An 18,902-nucleotide genomic window follows, 5' to 3' on the forward strand; every position below is an offset into this window, starting at 1 on the left:
TGTTACTCCATTCCAATCTTCCTTTTTGGAAACGTGTTTCGGGGAGACTATAAATGACATCTCCTGCCTGATAGCACAAAACTGTGGTGGCAAATTGTGACAGCACATCTGTTCTACACACATGGGTGTTAATTGTTTGAGCAACAGGGGAGCAAAATGCATTGATGTATTTCAAGAACCAAGACATGAATACAGGAGAAAGTGTCACTAAAAAGCACATGGTGGTGCCATAATAAATACATGCCCACAAGCTATCCGACCACATGCAGACCTGTACATGTGACGGATGGGTTTACGACTTACAGTAGGTGGGGTCTTGTCCAGGAAAAGACGAATCAATAGAGCCAGTTCCTCTGCTGTGATTCGCTGGCTCACCATGGCAACAAGCACCTCCACTATAACAGTCTGGCAGTCTGAATGTAAACCAATCAGCAAGATTACACACATAGAGTATTTCAATCAAGGTAAGCGCCTTACAATACTTCTAAACGTCATAATTCCATAGACAAAAGTCTGAAAAGCTGTCTTAAATTGTCCAGGAAATCCATAGATTTTTGTATGAATAAAATTATAACGTGCAACAAACCTTTAAGTGAATGGTCCGCTTGGCTAAGGATGTTATGAAAACCAGACAGGATGGTTTTGACACCTCCCTGTGAGCATCAAAGCAAGTCGTCAGTCATTCTCGAGAGTCCAGTGAGTGAAGAAAAATGAAGAAACTTGCAGAAGAAGAAGTTAGTCTGACCTGGTCATAGAGTAGAGCGGCATTGCGGTGGTTGGCGCGAACTGCACCGAGCAGGCTGTGAAACACATGACTCACGACATCCAAGTCTGGAGAGCCGGTGGCCAGTAGTTGCAACTGGATTGTACAGATCTCTGGGAAAAGCAGCAGGCCACGCCCTGGACCGTCTGCCACTGTCGCAAATTCACGTTGCGCAGACTCCACCTTCAACTCTGAGGGAGCAGCCAATGAGATACGACATTAAATCAGAGAAACACCGCCACGGATACATCTTAAACCTTCTGCTGACTGACGCCGGACTTGAACAAGGCTTAAACAGCTTCACCATCCAGAGGCATTGCCTGCTACATCTCCAAGCAGCTGTCTTGGTGGCGGCTGATAAAATGCAGAAGGAGAGTCTGCTTTTGCTTTCATGAGAGCAGCCCAGCAGACTCTCACGCGCCTTGTCAAACCGCCTTTTTTTTTTTAATGAGTGTTGTAAATCCCCTGAAGTTCACACTGCTCAATTGTCCTCCACACTTGCACAAACAAATCGGCATCTGGTTCAATCTTGATCTTCGATTAAAATACAAATTTAGCTTGTTGGTTGAAAACATTAAATGTTACACACAGTTTAAATGCAGGCCTAAATGAAATGCTAACTGCACAATGAATGTCATCATAAATTTGGGGAAAATTGTTCATTTTGTCTGAAAAACAAAAAAAAAAACATCATTTGTAGGTTATTCTAACAAAAAAGCAAACAAAATTTGGAGGATTCATTCTTCTTATTCGACAGCGACGGTGTGGGCTTTGCAACTTTCTGCCAAAACTTCTGCAGAGCACAAACAAGGGAGTAGTCCCGTTTGAAGGAAATGACCACTATACTGCACATTACAATACACAGGGTCAGACAACATGTAACCTTTATAGGACAAATAAATAGCTTCTAAGTTAACTTCCTCATTGTAATATAGTATTTCACATTTGGACTCATTTCTCATGATTGTGTCAACAGAGGACAACTAAAACGAGAGCAATTAAGAAGAAGGAATTTTTAATCCAATCAGTTTTGAACGAGGCCAGTATTTTGGATTTAAGGTTCAGAATGTTTTCCAGGAAGTAGATGTTTCATGGAGATTTAACAAATCACAAGATCCAGCTCATGCGGTGCAATAACCTAAGTAGCCTGCAGTTTTAAAACTCCAAACAATGACTGTATTCTGAGGAGGTGAAAGAGAGAATGTGTCTAATCATGCTGTCTGAAACCGACAAGAACAAAGCAGAAATATATATGTGCATGAAAAAAGTGCAAATGAAGTGTTTTGCAGTGTCATGCAAGTATTCAGAATTTAGTATTGCCAAATATAGCAGGGGATGATACTGAAAAGGAAGTTTGAATAGCTTAACCATCATAGTTAAAAGGCATAGAATTTTTTTTGTCATTATTGAGGAAAGTACACAGTTTACTGGAAGGAGGAGGAGGCTCCACATTTTTTGTTTCCCAAGGTTAAAAATAAACAGGTTTAAAGGTTGAGAAATATACACAACTTCTCAATCTATCAAGACTACCTCTGTTGACGTTTATTACAGACAAAAAATAAATAGTAGAGGAATGTAAATATAGAGGATTTATAGATTGGGAGGTGAGTGTTTTGAATTTAAACAAAAAAAAAAACATTAGCAGTGATATTTGACCGTCTCAGCTGTAGATTCTGATAATGATATGTTATAGATTCTCAAGAATGAGTGAATTGCAGTGTGGTCCTACCCTCTTCCTGGTTGTCCATGTCATCAAGGTTGCTTTCGCTGTCGGCGTCGTAGCCCTCCTCCTCCTCCTCTTCCCCAGGGGGCTTGACGCTGCAGCTCGCAACGCCGTCCACCTCCTCTGATAGATCGCCTGTCGGGGCTGCCCCCTCTACCAGCACTTGGAACTTCTGATAGAAAGACGGTGAGAGGAAAAAGAGGGGAAAGAGGAAGCGAGATGAAGAGAGAGAAAAAAAACCAGCAAATTATGTATTTTAATCTCAATAAGAGCAAATGTGAACAAAATACCAACCATTTAAAATTGTTTAACGGATGTGTAAAAACTGAAGTACAAATAAGATGAATTATTATTAGCTGACTTGTACAGCACGCAGGCAACCTAGTTCCTGTTTTGCATAGCCCGTCATCAAAAGGACATGAAGGGGTGCACACACGTAAACAAGTCTTAAGTGTCAACTGATTCACCGTGAAGGCGGACAGTAAAGAACAATTCAGTTCCTGTAAAAAAAAAATAGGCCAAGACACTGTGTGGATCCATGTGACATTTGACTGTGACGTCGGAATAACCTTTGAGCTTCACAGAACAAATTCAGCTGGATCATAGGGACGCTCTGCATGACTCACTGAGAGAGCACAACATGCTTCAGAATTGGGTAAAATCTATTTTATAAAAGCATGAGCCATCCCTTGTTGGAACAGGCATTTTTGATGAGGAGAAACAAAACTTGATCAATGGAAGTCATGCGATTATCTTATTATCTTTAAAGAAATGCATAATGTCACTTACAGCATCTCCAAAGGCAGGACTCACCCTGTCTGGCTTCTCCTCAGGGGGATCGGGAGTGGATGACACGTCAGCCAAAGCTACTCTCAGCAGAGAATCAAAGAGTGGCACGGCGAGGTCAGAGTTGACCACCCCCGAGCAAGAAAGCTGCTCTTTGACTTCTAACAAGGTATCTCCCACTGACTTGGGCTACAGAGAAGACATAATACCATACTTGAGACACTCACTATGACCAGAATATTTGTATTTTGTGTTTGATAGCTGAAGATGTAGTATACCTGAGAAGAAAGCTCCAAGTCGGTCCTCTGCAGGGCTGAGTTGGCACTGTTTAGACAAATCGCCAATAAGGCCTCAAGAAGGCGAATACTTTCTAACTGCCACTCTTCCTCCAGCCTCTTGGCTGGATCTTTGCTTTTCCCCTCAGCTGGAGTACTCTTAATTGAACCTTGACCTTGCTCATCTACTCCAACTGTGGAGTCTGGGCTACGTTTCACTTTGAGCTCCTTTTTCTTTGCTTTCCCATCCTTGGTTTTACAGGAAAGCTTCTGAATAACCATGCTCATGAGGCGCAAACAAACATCCAAGCCTCCAAGTCTGAAGAATTGCCTCTGGAACAAAGGATTGGTCTGGTAGACACATCGACACACGGACCAAATGTCAGCTGCCCGTCGGATCTGTTCTTTGGACGGTAGGGTCACACTGTCTGGGGACAAATATACCAAGCGCCCACCAAGAGGCTCACTAGCTGTACTGTCATAACCCGAAGTATCTTCCGAATCATTAGCCGAGTCCCGGTCAGAGTCGGCGTCTTTGCTAACACACAGAAACGCAACACAGAGGAAGAGGTTAATGACATGGAGGTGCGTCTCTGCTTGGCAACGACCTGCTCCACGGCCCTGCCCACTACGACTTTTGTGGCGTGGGTATGCCTCCTTAAGCACTTCATAAAACTTGCTGAGGCTCTGAGGACCCTCTCCAGATACCCTAGAGCCCGGATCCTCAGCCAGGTTCGAGATTGTCGGCTTCTTTTCCGCAACAGCTATCTCCAACTCCTGGAGCGCGCTGTCAGCTTGCTGGTGTCCGAAGCTGGTTATCAGAATCTCAAATACTTTCAAAGCTAAAGAGCACGTCTGGTCAAGGTACACTAGTTCTGTCATCTGGTTGAGGCCATTGCAGCTGATGAAAAGATCTCGGATGACCCTGTGATAGAAATATTTGTCAGTATTAATTCATCAATCCGTCAATCAATAAAATGACAGGTGTAGCAGTGCTTCAGTTCCTATAGTGCAAAAACTTTTTATCTAAACAAAGAGTCATCCCGATGGACTGTTTCCGTATTCTTTTTTTAATGTTTACTGTTTACTAAGGTTTCTCAAGACTACATCACATGTAGCATCTCCTGCAGCTCTATTTAAAAAATAATTGTTGCATTAAGTGTGAGACATGGTTGAAAATTATTACTGTATAAACACTACTGTTTTCTTGTAATTTGTCTGGATTTTGAATTATAACACATGCCAAAGACAAAACCAGTGTAACCAGGCAGTGATGGATGAAAAAATTGTTTCATGGTTAATTAAACTAAAAATGTGTTCACCCGTCAGTAAGGTTTCCGGCTACATTGGTTAGAGACAGAATGCATTTTTAAACTGTTTCCTTTCTAAAGTTACTTTTGAGTTAACATATTCTTTTACGAACATACACTGTACCAATACAGAACTGTTAGCGAAAACATCCAAACAAAGTCAAAGTGCCGAGTGTATGTTATGCAGCTTTAGAAAACTGCAGCCTTTTCCAGATCTCCAATGCTGTACCCTTGTCACAAAACCTAACAATAGTATCTCAGGTCACTTGTTATCCACAAAGCCTTGCTAAATTATTGATTAGCATCAATTAGCAATGACAAGGTTGGACCGATCTAATAACAATGGGATGGATTTAATAATCAGGCAATAAGTAAAAATCATGTGTTATATGTTATATAATCAATACCAAGCATCTTTTTTATCCTTAAAACAAATTATTAATAGATATTTTCGATAATCATCTTTCCCACTATTACTTAAAGCACCTTAAGTAGTATTGAAGAGAATAATATGAACAGAGGGGGAAAAAAACAGATAACTTACCTGGATTTGAGAAGGGCGGGTAATGCTTGCAGATATACGAGTAGAATCTCTATGGGCAGGCACTGTGTGTGATAGCCGCAGACTTTGGTACAAACTGTAGATACTCCAAGCTGTTGGGCATGGTGGGCTAGCTCGACCCCTCGCTGTAGAACAGGGTTGAAGATATGTGTGTAGAGCTGCCACTGCACGACAGCATTGCCACGCAGTGTCAAGTGGCACACGTGACCAGCGACATGCTGGCTCAGGTGCCAGTCGTCTCCAAACACGAGCTCTTGGTAAGCCTCAAGGGCATCCCACTTCCATAGCATGTCCTCTGCACTGCCTCCACTTGGCAGAATCCCCTGGGAGCGGTAGCATAGGCTGGTAGAAATAGCTGAAAGTTCCCCATGTTGTAGCGTCTCCTCCAGGCCTGGCAACTGACTGTGGTCCAAAGTGCAAATGTTACATGAAGCAAGCTTCGCTCTCTCCGAGGGCTGTCCTCCACCAAGCTGGTCTAGAACTAGCCTGCCGAGAACACTGAGAACATGAGACTGATAACTACGAAGACCTGGCGCTCGGAAGGCATCCAGGAGTGGCCGTATCACGGAACGAGGGTCCATGCAACAGCAGATTCCAACAGCCTGCACTCCGGCCAGTACTTGCAATATGGCCGGTCCACTGGACGACAAGCGCTGCAGGAGCCGCAGACATTGGTGAGCGCAGGCGGCCAGGCAGCAGCAGCGTTCGGGGTAACGTACTGCATCACCCCCCATTCCTTCCTTCCCTTCGCCGTCCTCCTCAAAGGGGTTCCGCCTGGCAGCCAACTTAAAAGCGGAGACAGGCAAACCCGACAGATCTCTGTGATGATGAAGGAAGTGGGAATATTCACAGCGTCGGTGACGACGTCGAGCGCACACAGACTGATGTAGCTGCTCTGACTTTGCTTTCTTGACTGCACTTACAATCTTGAAGACCCCGGCAATTAAACCTCGTAGCCTATCTGAAGCCTCGCCTCCTACTTCTGAATCCCTCGCCATCCCAAGTTCCTCTAGACGCAGTACTGTCGTCTCAAAAAGCTCCAGACCACGGTGCTGGACAAATTCATGAATGAGGTCTAGTGCTTGACTAAAGAAGAACGGGTTAGGTGTTGAGGCCTGCAGGCAACCCAGAAGGACTTGCAATACACCTTCGAGAAGCTCAGGCAGGAGTAGTGCCCTGTGGCGATAGCGGGAAAAAGAAAAATCTTCTTGGACTTCCTGTAGGGTCTTTTTTGGTCGAGGAGCAAAGGGATTGGTCTGTCTGTCTAGGCAGCTTTGGATTTTTAGAGTGGCCCGTAGCAGGTCGGTCAGGCTGCGTCTCAGGCTATCTGGAAGGGTTTCACTTTGACTGACATCAACTGACATCAGGTGCAAAATGGTGCGCAGAAGCATTCTCTGCACCAGTGCAATTGGCTCTTCTGTCCAGCCCCCAGCAAGCTCATCGGCCCCTGTTCCACCACCTCCTGGACCGCAACAATCTCCAAACTCAGTTAGGATCTCGGTCAGAGTTGGAACAACACTGACTGCCAAGCCAGGATTGTGATTGATGCTCATATCAAATTTACACACTTTCTCCAGTAATGAAAGTAACACGTAGCAGAGGTCAAAGGGTGAGTTCTCCATGCGATTAAATATTGACATTGCAGCTGGGTCTGTCAGAGTTTCGGTGTCCATTGTGTGAGACCCAGAGACCCTGGGATGAAGGTACGGCGCGCTCATGGTTTCCGCGGTGGTGGTCGCTGAGTCCGTTAACTGTGTGGCTTCCAAACGATGATGTTGATGATGTACACGGATGGTAGAGCCATGCGACCTTCTGCTCCTTGTGCCACTTGGGCCCGCCTTGTCTTCAGCATTGGCTTCTGAATCTGAGGTAGAAACTTGGGAGCGCCGAGCATCCTTTACAGAGTATTTCTGGGCTGTCCTACGTGACCTCCTTGATTTCCAGGTGCCACTGCCAACACGAGGCCTCTTTCCAGTTTCCTGTTCATCTGTCCCAGGCTTCTGCACGGCCTTTACCTCCCGGCTGAGGAACACCTCTAATAGCGACGGCAGGGTGAAATCTGTTGACATAGAGAAATGTCGCTTGTGAGCTTTTGGAAATACACAACAAAAACACCCCTTAGAGAGAAAAATTACACGGCTACACAGCTCAGAGAACGTTTAGCTTAGGATTCTAGACTCCTTATCATGGTGGCACATGTGCATGGAGGTAATTGTCAGAAACCATTACCCACTTGTTAAAACACATTCAGTGAGTAAGAAAATAATTAAAGTAAAAAATGTCTAGCGTCTATGCCACAGACGATCATCAGTCCAGTACTAAATACCAGTGTCATCCAAAGGTCAGAGGCTCCTGTAGGCACTTTGATAATTCATGGCTTTCACTTTAGTCATGAATTACAGCATTAGAAACTATTGGTCGAAAAAGGAAAAAGAAAACAAGTTTTGGAAACAATCTGGGGTAAATAAACAAAAACTAGTCATATTTAATTGTATGTTAGGCGACTTGACCAAGATAAGAGTTCAAAGGGCACATACGCTTCGCAAAGTATGACAATAAACAAAAAGCTCTGTGAATAAACACGGTAATTATGACATGAAATAAAGTGTGCTGTACAATTTGGTTGTAAACAAAAAAGAGCTGTTATGCAGTTAGTTATCTTATTAGTAGTCGCGGCATCAACATTTAATATTGATGATGATAATGTGTACAAACCTGGTGCTTTTTCTTCCTGTACGGGAATCTTCCACACCAGTGGGAGTAGAGACAGCAACAAGGTGAGCAGCTCCTCTCTGCAAGTCAGCTCCTGAGTGAATGACAAAACACACGGGGGTTTACCTCGAAAGCCTCCCTTCTCACCTTTTGGTCACACTCTGATGTCACATTAAGACACGCCCATCGAGACAAACTGAGCATAATACACGTACCCTCTTGCTTCTCATTACCTAGTCAAAATTAACATGAGCAGTGAAATTAACCTCTCTATGATGACTTTTTTTAGACCACCTTACTATGTTTGGCTAAATTCATCCGTAAATCTTCAGTGGGGAAACAATGTAGCGTCTACATGACTGTCTTGCTTCCGAGACCCGGGCGGCAGACAGCATTCCTCACTGCAGCGAGAACCAACTTCTTCATGTGCTAATTAAAAACAATCAACCAACTTTGTCAAGTGTCTGTACACAATGATCAGCTCCCAGATTAAAATGCACAATAATCATTTTGGCAGTGGGTAAAAATCAGTTCTAAAAAGATTAAATTAGGCAGAGATAACACAAATGTCCAACATAACATCCATCCGTTTTTTTTTTTTTTTATTCAGTTTATTCTCATTTGTGATTACCACGTTCTAACAAATAGAAGTGTGAAAATGGCCAATAATCTACGTTCGTTTTATAAATGAAGTTCAGTTCGGACCGGAGGAAGGTCAGAGAAGGTGTGACAGGGAGAACCTTGAAAACTCTGCTGATATGCTTTGCAATTTATATATGGCACTGAAAATTCTCACCTGGTCAATGATGGAATCCAGGGTGCTAAGCAACAAAAATCCTCTTCCTCTGACGAGGTACTCCCCCAGTGCAACCATATGACTTTCCTCCTCATCCTCCTCCCGTGCCTCTGCTCTCTGTGCCACCGCACTGCATAGCTGGTGTACATCAGTCAGGAACTCCCTTGCCAGCGTATTACTGGCCCCACTCATGTCTGAGCTAAAGAGAAAGAAACAGAAAGAGAGAGCCTGAGATCAACATAAAGGATTATGTAATATGTATTGCTCCTCAAAATAACAAGTGAAAATATACAATAGCAGCATTGGCGCAAAAGCAAATCAAATCACAAAGATTTAACCGTAATATATATATTTTTTTTAAATAAGATCAAATTGTGACATAAAATGAGGAAAGACAAGCACTCACTAACAAAGAATGCGTGACCATTACACAACCATCATGCACCAAAATATATTCGCGTGTAGAAGGATTTGGACCGGCCGTTCGGGAATCTACCAAAATTCCTGATGGCAACCACGCCCCTGCATATAAACTATATCAATGAAATACATCAAGTGACAATTGTGGCAGCACACTCGACACAAATAAAAACAGCTTAAATCAATTCGTGTTCTTTTTACCCACAGAGTGATTCTGTATCGTTATTGCCTCCTCAGTGGCACACTCTGGTTGCATGAATGTTTACACAAAATGGTGGGGAGTAACAGTGGCACAGCACAGTTGCCCGTGACCAGCGATTCATAAAATTGTTAATTAGAAAATATATATATATATATTTTTTTTTTTATTAAAATCTTTTAATTGACATGTTTGAAGGGAAACGTCACGCAGAAACAGACTTGTGGCGCAACACTGCCAAAAGTCCAATTAACAGCCAAACAGTAGACAACTGATTTTCTGTATAACCTTGTAGTTGATAAGATATTCCTTTATTTATCCCACAATTCCAGTATACAGCAGTCATCATTTAGAAAATTAAAAAGACCAATCAGAAATAAAAACAAAAAAACTAAACAGGAGTTTAGAAGATTTAAAGATAAAAATATACATAAAGCTAGCTAAAATAATGTGAACACCAACTTTTGATCTAAAACATATCGAGTGGTACTTTTTGGGTCACTATGTAATCCCTATTATACAACAGTATTGCAGTAAGGGGGAGCCAGAACTAATCTGACATAGTACAAATTGCCAAAAAAGGCAAAACTCAGTAATTAGCACTCTATTAACAAGTTTTACCAAATGTAAATGTAAAATATAGGCAAGCGTCAACAAGACATACTGTCTATCCAACGCGTCTTTGTGTTTGTTGTTTAAGAAACACATAATGTCATCTACACAGTTGAATTAACCCGTTATCTCTCCTAACAATGTTAAAGTCATTTGAAAACACATATTGCTATAGTCAACCATACGTATCTAGATATAGTCAGAAAGAAAACCTGGCTTTGACGATCACAGACACAATAAATGCATTGATAAAAATGCAGAGCTCAATTCTATAGGATCCTGTTCTCAAACATATTTGGTTGCCTTACCAAATAATATTGGGAATGACAGTTTTCTTCCCGCCATCTTGCGTATATTCCAAGCTTGACTGCAGCTCGACCGCCTGCTGTATCTGCATACCTTCTCGTGCGCCGACTGACTGAATTTTCTGTTCTGCCGAGCAAATTCCATTAAATTGGAATTTCAAATGGAAGCTTTCCAGATTCGCAGCAGATCAGCGTATCACATGAAAGCATGTGATGTCACATGGCAAGGGGACTGGCCTTGGGAATACTGAAAGAGCCTCCAATGACCTGCAGAGGACCTCTGCAATAGACCATCACTCACAAAACCTGCAATACCAGTACAACTGTGATGGTGACAAGCTTTATATTGCCATGCTTTTAGTTCTATTTACAAGAAGATGGCGGGATTTTGGAAGCGAATTTAGTCATCGCTACAGATGTCGGTTTATCAGAAAAGCTGTTGCAACTGATTCGATTTGTCAACATGTACAGTAGATAAGACGCTTTGCTTATTTGGGATCATTGATAGCACAGAGTTGACAGAATTTCTTAACTGTTCCTTTACAAAGTATTACACATGTTACTTTTCAATTCCTCGCTTTAAAAAATAATAATACTGCAATATGTTGAAACATTTTGGTCAGTGATATAATAATAGGATAGCTTATGTATACATGCACACATGCAGTGCAGCACTCTAAAACTACAACACAGACAATGAGGCATTCTTGATTTAGATCACAATATGTTGGTTGAATCGATTGTTGTGGCTTGTAGGGTGTACATTCTGTTGTAACAACAGTAGGAAACTGTAATATCCAAATATTAAATTGCCTGCAGCTCTTCAGCTTTTTCTCATAGACACGCACAAATCAACTCACGGATTACACTTTGAATTCCAAAATGTCCCATGCTCAGTCTTTCACAATGGAAATTTTCATTTCCTGCATATAATAATGTCTGTAACTTGGACAACTGTTAACATTTGTCAAGTTACAGTTGGGCATAAACAAAAGCAATGTTTATCTTATTACAATTTTGTCTATAAAATTCATAACTCTGCTCCAAATCACTTGCTGCACTTGCACAATGTATTAATACCCAACTTCACAGTGACCCAACACTCTGTCCCAATACATACGATTAAATGAAGATGATGATAATTAAAAGGCTGTCATATCATCAGTCTTGAGCAGACAAAGCTTTATAGGCAGGAGGCTAATAATGGCACCTACCAGAATCTCAGTGCATCTTTGGTGTGCTGAGGGTGATGCTGCACATAGTGGAAGAGACAGAGGAAATTCTCTAGACTCTGGAGGCTGACCTGATAAGAGACAAACACATCGATAAGAACATCACAGATCACAGTATCAGGAATCAAACCAATTCTATTCGTGACAAGATTGAAAAGTTGAAATATCACAACACACTGGTCGATACAAACAGTGGATGCGTATGAAATCAGATCGGGGTCATATGTTTTGTATTTGGAAAAAATAAAACCCGGGGGAATTTTTTTTTTTTTTTGGTTTGTTACATTTCTCAGAATTCAAGCTCAACACGTGAATTTTCAAGTACAAAAAACTTCTGACCTCAATCTAACTGCAAAGATGTGGAAAGGCCACATACCCTTGTTCAAATGCCAGATTTTTGTCATGTAAAAAAATAAAAATAACAAGACCAAGATAAATAAATAATAATTTTAAAACATTTGCCATCTTTAATGTGAATAAAAATAAACATAAAATGTGCTTGTACACTTGTGCGCATAATCTTATAACTGGAATGTGGCTGTGCTTACCAATCACATTCAAAATGAAGTTAAATGGAGTCAGCACATACTTGACACTATTTAGAGTCTCTCTTTACCCCAAATATAGTTCAGATGTTCTAGTAGGCTTTTCCTGACAGCATAAAACACGGTCCAAAGAAAGCTTCCACAGCTTCAAAAGTGTCTTGTTGTTCAAAGGTATCAGGAGTAAAGAACAAAAGAATTTCCAAGGCATTAAATAGGAGACCATTACGGCACTTTAATACTTTAAAGAGTTGCACAAGTGTAAGCTCATTTCATCATATACAAATTGTTGATCTCATGTCAGTCATCATTTGATGTCAAGTCCAAAAGCTGCAAAACTAAAGCCTCACTGTTTGACTGGTTTGAGAAGGGAATGTAAATATGCCATTTGCCTTCACCTTTGAGTCCTCAATAGCTGATTCCAGGACACGTTGTCATATTAATGCGGGGTGACAGTTCATTGACATAAAACAGAATAGTAATGCAACTGTGTCTTGTTTACAAGCAAGCGAGACATATTTGTGAAACTGATTACTGCAAAATAATCCGTATCAATTTCCTTCCTGTGTCACAACTATAAAAGCAAGTCATGTTTTTGTGTTATTGGAAATTATGAATACGATTGTCTTTGTGTTTGCCAAGTTGAATATGTTTAAGTCACTGATGCCAGATGATGAAGATGGAGACCAGACTCATCAGGGTCTAACAAGCGAGTTTCACAGTTTCACCCAAAGGAGGTGGCCAGCTAGGTGGGATGGGGTCACTCCACCAGGGTGCACCAAAAGTGGATAAATAACCTCAATCAGTGTTGTGGCTGTGGACATTTTCCTCTAATGGGGGAAAAGGGAAATGTGGTGCAAGATGATGCCAATTTCCAGGCAAGGGTTGCTTGTTTTCCACTTCTGAAGACTTTAATCAAATTTTAGAATACTTTGTGCACCAGCCAGATGAGATGATTTGATAAAAGAGAGATTGCCCAAATGTGTTCATATACAGCTTGGGAAATCATCAGTTGGAACTGGAACGAAAGCATTTGAAAAAAAATAACTGTCCAATTTACCATTTACATTTGAATTGATGACTTACTGGAAGATTTTTGAATGCATTTTTTTTTTTTTTTTATCAGAAACCACGTCAGATTTCAGAGTAATGGCCCACTACAATACACTCTGCTTCAACTAATACTTTGGATTAAGTTTCTGGGGATTTAGCACTACTGGGCATCTGTTACTGTGACCTGCGTCTTTACACGGGTGATCACGGGAGGCCGAGTCATGGGAGTCTGGTAGATGAGTCACTCAGCCTGCTCCAGTCTCTTCTATGAAGCGCTCGGTACACAATTTAGCAGCGAGGCAGTGAAAAGGATGTGATCCTTTCCTCGTGAGAGGGGATGAGGGGGAGTGTATAGGTTATGTAATATTTGTTGTTTTCCGTTCTTCCACTTTGACATCCCTACTGATCTAATTGGACATTTGGGTGATGAGCATCATGAGGAGGCCCTAATGTTCGACGTTACCTTACGAGCGATGAGTCACAGCGCTGGGCTAAAATGTCAAGGAGCTACTTTCATAAAGCATGTTTGCTCCTTATCTGCACTCAAACACGGTGCAGGAAATGAAATTTCTTTAGACAAATAGAGATTGGTCCTTTTTTTTTTTTTTACATAGAATTTTACGACAGATTTTTCTGCAATAGTGCACATGGTCAGCCACAAATGTTTGTAGACTCTCAAGTCATACTATTTCCTAAACAAGTGTATCGTTCCAGTTAAACTGCAAAGAAGGCTGCGGTCAGCTGCTGCTGTCAGCCAGTAACCAAAGATCAAGATCATGATCACTTTTTCCTCGGCACAGAATCTTATCTGCTGGCTGAAAACTAGCAGAGCACAAGCTATTTTCATTTAACTCCTCAGTGCATCCATCAAGAGAATATCTTCATGTTGACCCCCTCAGGCTGCCAAATTGAGCAGCAAAGAATAATTGGACAGTACGCATGATAAGAGCAGGCCGACAATATGTTACACAGTGTTTTTCGGACTAGTCACAACATCATACAGGTGGGGGATGGAACTGTGACGCAATTGTAATCTGAATCGCCTCAACCTGACAACGATATGAATAATTCAACTAGTCAGGTAGTTGTTTGGAACAGCAAGTAGGACTTCTGGTTGAAAATGAAAGCAGATGTGGAAAACAAAAGTCATGTGGTTGATCTAGAACAGGAAAACGTCTTTGTTAAGATTTGGTAAACATCGTCAAAAAGACAACCAGCTAAATATCATTAGCGTCAAATGATTATAAACCACTTTTAATTGATGGAGTATGATAATCACAAGACAAAATGGGTTTTTTTTCTCTTGCACTTATGTAACAAATGAGTTACTGTTGAATCATGGTAACACTTGGAACTGATTAATTCAAATTTTATTTGACTTTGGAAATTTAAAACAAAGATCAAACATCCATGAGTTCTAAAGTATATAGGCCATGTTCAACAGTGCTAATTCTGTTTTCTCGTTATGAAATAACGCTATAATCATTTTTGGTATTCAAATAGGTGCCTTTGCTGACAGTGCCTCAAACCAATAAAAATCAAATTATCAAATGAAACAATTTGATTTGTATTTTTAATTCCATGTCTCAATTATTGTCATTATCAAGAAGCTGTTTATGTAATACAAAGATTATACACAGACTGACACTTTAATTATTTGCTATTTCTCTGCTCCCAACGTTCTGACATGATATGGAAGGAACAATTTGTATGTTATTTGGTATTAATCAATAGCAAACAAAATCCCCAAAAAAACAATTTTGCAATACATTACACATGAATGCAAAATCAAATTAAATCAAATGTAACGTTGCTAATAGAATGAGAAATATAAAAAAATTACAAAGTTTTTTTACCATTCGAATCATCTTTTTTCCAACTGAAAGGTCGTTCCTGAGCTAAGAAAGTCTACGAAAAGTAAAGCAGCCGGAATATACGAAGTGTGTCGCAATAACTTACATATTAAAATCCTTAGGTAGTTCTTTTCTACACCAAAGCCTTTTGGCTGTAATTTCCTTCTGTACAAAAAGCGTTATTCTTCCAGTTGATGAAGAAATAGAACCGAGCTTCAATCGGTATGTATGCTTTGAAAATTCGGCACTTCAAATGACTTTCTTGGTCTTTTGAAACATCCCCTTGACTTAAAACGAGACTCGACAATCCACTACTTCGTGTTTTCATTCCTGGCCACGAGCCAGAGAATCATTCCACTAAACCGAATTACCTAATCAAAATTCAACAAGACGTGGACATGGAAAGCAGCCTTCACACGTTCACTCAGCTATGCGGAGGCGATTTGCCTTTGCTAAAGAACACATTATTCAATGCTATTTTAAGCTTAAGAACACTCTATAAGGAGAGCCTTGAATCCAAAGACCCTGAGGCTAAAATAATAGTTTGTTACCATAGTGTTAATGTCCAATCGTAAACGGGACTATGGGTGGGTTCCAACAGCAAATTCACAACCTTGTTGTGGTTTCCCAACATGACTCATCGCAGCTTTCTTTTTTATTATTTTTGCACAAAGATGCCACTTTTTTAATGTCACTTCTGCATTTGCCTGAGATGGAAATTAAAACACATTTAAAAAAAGAAGAAGTCAGTATAGTTAAGATACTTTCACATCACTGCCCTAAAGAGAAGGTCAAGTAGAAAAAAAATCTTTATCGGTTCTATGCACCTGCACTGGTCAAAAGACGACATTCTAAATATTATTGCATTTGTGGCATGTGAATTAAGCGGCTAATTTCACAGTTTTTTATCCCTCTCATGAGGCGGCCATTTTGCCGTTTGCTGTATAAAAGTAACATCACAGTTGCTCAGGGCTTGTGAATGCAACAGAATGAAAATGCAAACAGCTTGAATTTCACAATATTTTCACAAGTTAATTTTAAACTTGACAAAAACAAAAGACAGTTGAAGAATAAGGGATGAAGAAGCATGAGGTTGTGATGATAGTGTTGAGTAATTGAGTAGTTGGATCAAATTAAAGTTGTGAAGTCAATGAATAATTTCTAACTCAATTGAAATAATTGTGATTAATATTATTATCTCCATAATCGCCCAGCCGACGAGTCACATCGGACAAAAGCTGACTGCTTTATATAAATGCCAAGAAACAAAAAATACACAAGGAAAAACAAAAGTCAAAACATTTGCAGGAAACTACAAAAGGGGACAACTTTTAGGATTTCACAGTCTGTCTTGAAACGGTTACTCAAACATGAGAACTGATGGATTAAATGATTGGTAAAAAGGAAAAAAGAAATAATGGATTAAAATATTGGCAAAATTAGATCATCCATGGCCTAACGCAAGTCTCGTGATCGGGCCGCTACTAAATGGCTGACAGTGGGAGAGCAACTGAAAGAGCTGCAGCATGCTGATCGACTTAAGAAGCAATCTCTACAAACTCTGAATTGAAGAGACCAGCCTCCATCTGAGCACGGTAACGCCATGTCAGCCACATGACATCGAGAGGATCACAGGCGAAGGCGAACATGAAAAATCACTTTGTTCCAATCTTTCTTCCGCATCTGATTACTGTGAAAGCGTGACAAGCGCTGCATGATTTTAATCTATCCTTCAATCTTACATATGACAATTACTAAATCGGCACACACACACACACACACAATACTCTCATTCTCAATTTAAATTATTTCAGCTGCTTGGATTTGTTATAAGACGAAAAATCCCCCATTGAAAGAAATCATGCAGATCGGTTATTTATCTGTGCTGGTTAAAATTTTAGAATTGACATTTTTTGACTGTGCTCATCACTCCCTCACTCCTTGTGAAAAGGCAGAAGCAAAATATGAGGCAAAATTAAGATATGAGTACATTGAAAACTGCAGTGGAGATATTTGGAAAAAGTACTTTTTGATTGTTTGCTAAGCATCGTCACAATAAACAATCAGGAAAGTGCTCCAATGTAAAAAAAAGCATGACACTGATCTTTTCTAGATGAGTTGAGTGTTGCACTTTGCAGCACCTACCTGCAGATCCGCTCCTTGAAGCCTACAGTCCATGTATTTTTCCCACATATAAGACAAGTCGCTCTGCCATGGACTGGCCATGATGTCCACGCCTCCAGGTAGAACGCCAATCAAGATGCTGAGGAGGCCAGGAGTAATAATGAAGTGAACATTCCCAGTTCTTCCAAAGTTCTTCGACTAGCGTCGACCGAAGCCCCAAATGATCTCTGGAGTCGTTCATAGCAGATTCATGCTTCACTCCGCTGCTTTTTCGCCCCCACTTTTTCATTCAGCATCTGCAGAGGTACCACATGACCCTTAGTTACTTCGAGACTCAGATGACGAATTTGTCCATCACACCGCAGCAACACGCATTTGTACCTGCACTGGACCCGCAACTTGCGACACACCGGAGAATAAACAAAACAACACGGATGCGAGGGCTTAAACTAGCTATTTTGCTAGGCTAGCTGCTAAGTGACAGAAGCTGGTAAAGTAACAAATGTTCCACTATTCATTTCCGGCCCGGTCATGTTTTAAAAAAATAAATGCAGTTCGCTGAATCCTTTTAGGGACTTGCTTACCACGTTTTAAGACCAAATAATTACTAAATAAAAGTTACCATAACTGGTGAGTTAATTAAAACAAAGTTATCGTTTAAAGAAGCATTCCAAGGGTTTGCCAATAAGCTTTTATGTTGGAAACTTGTTGGACAATGTCGTCTCTGTTCTCACTTGCTTGACTCTTCTACCGTGAATGAGAAAACCCGAGTATTTCCAACCATACCTTATGTGAAATGAGCCCCAATAGTCACATACTCGCTTTGCATAATTAAAAGCACTTTCTAATACTACACGCCCCAAAATGTGGTATTATATTGGTAATTGCAATGTAATCATTCATCAGTATCAATTCCACTCAGCTCGAGTGTTGCACTGTTTGCATGGCAGCTGTCGACGCAGTTCGTGTACTGTTAAAGTTGGTTCTATAATTACTTACCTTTAATGGAATACAGAGTTCGCATGTCTCGTCTCCGTGCATAATGTCAAATGCAAAAGAGGATGAGAGTATTTCCACACATACCTGTTTTTCCTCCGTAAATGAAAACATCCTACTGGTTATTATGGTGCACTAAGCTTTAAACCGTATTTTTGACTGCAAGGCACAATGTCCCCTTCATTCAGAATACAATACAATACAATTTTATTTATATAGCGCATTTTACAACAGCTTTAACAAAGCGCATCACATATAAATATGGAACAATCACAAAGATAGCGAAAACAGTAAATTGAAACACAGACTAACATACAGTTAGTCAGTCAAAAGCCAAAGAATAAAATAAGTATTTAAACGAGTTTCAAAAAATATGGCGCAGGGCACTGCAACACGGGATTATAATTGTGGTTTATTCTTTAAAATACGGTATTTTTACGATTTTATGGAATAATGTTCTTGGCAAATCAAGTTCCTTGATCAATTTAGGTTCATAATATTTTCAAAAATGTATGGAATCTACATAACAATCACCAGGGTAACTTGAAATTGCCGTAATCTCAATCAAGAATAAATTTGTTTTGATCCTTAAGACAAATTGCAGGGAAATTTCAACCTGAATTACGTGTCTGTTGGGGT

General features: G+C 40.5%; 1 protein-coding gene across 2 annotated transcripts in view; it reads right to left on the reverse strand.

Moving 5' to 3' along the window:
- The window catches only part of lyst (lysosomal trafficking regulator), a 36,285-nt gene extending 17,870 nt beyond the window's left edge, over positions 1-18,415 (reverse strand). The window contains exons 1-12 of one of the 2 annotated variants that reach the window (XM_049735070.1): positions 18,267-18,415; positions 17,289-17,563; positions 11,678-11,766; positions 8,928-9,126; positions 8,135-8,225; positions 5,402-7,478; positions 3,551-4,472; positions 3,300-3,461; positions 2,493-2,658; positions 746-954; positions 587-653; positions 304-413 (exon numbers count right to left, since the gene is read on the reverse strand). In XM_049735070.1, coding sequence (XP_049591027.1) covers positions 304-413; positions 587-653; positions 746-954; positions 2,493-2,658; positions 3,300-3,461; positions 3,551-4,472; positions 5,402-7,478; positions 8,135-8,225; positions 8,928-9,126; positions 11,678-11,766; positions 17,289-17,369 — 4,173 coding nt within the window. In that variant the 5' untranslated portion in view covers positions 17,370-17,563; positions 18,267-18,415. Of the gene's footprint in view, positions 1-303; positions 414-586; positions 654-745; positions 955-2,492; positions 2,659-3,275; positions 3,462-3,550; positions 4,473-5,401; positions 7,479-8,134; positions 8,226-8,927; positions 9,127-11,677; positions 11,767-17,288; positions 17,564-18,266 lie in introns of both variants that reach the window. The other variant, XM_049735069.1, reaches the window with a different exon arrangement.
- Between the last annotated feature and the right edge of the window lie 487 nt (positions 18,416-18,902).

The sequence above is a fragment of the Syngnathus scovelli genome, chromosome 12, assembly GCF_024217435.2.
Source record: "Syngnathus scovelli strain Florida chromosome 12, RoL_Ssco_1.2, whole genome shotgun sequence".
Lineage (NCBI taxonomy): Eukaryota > Metazoa > Chordata > Actinopteri > Syngnathiformes > Syngnathidae > Syngnathus > Syngnathus scovelli.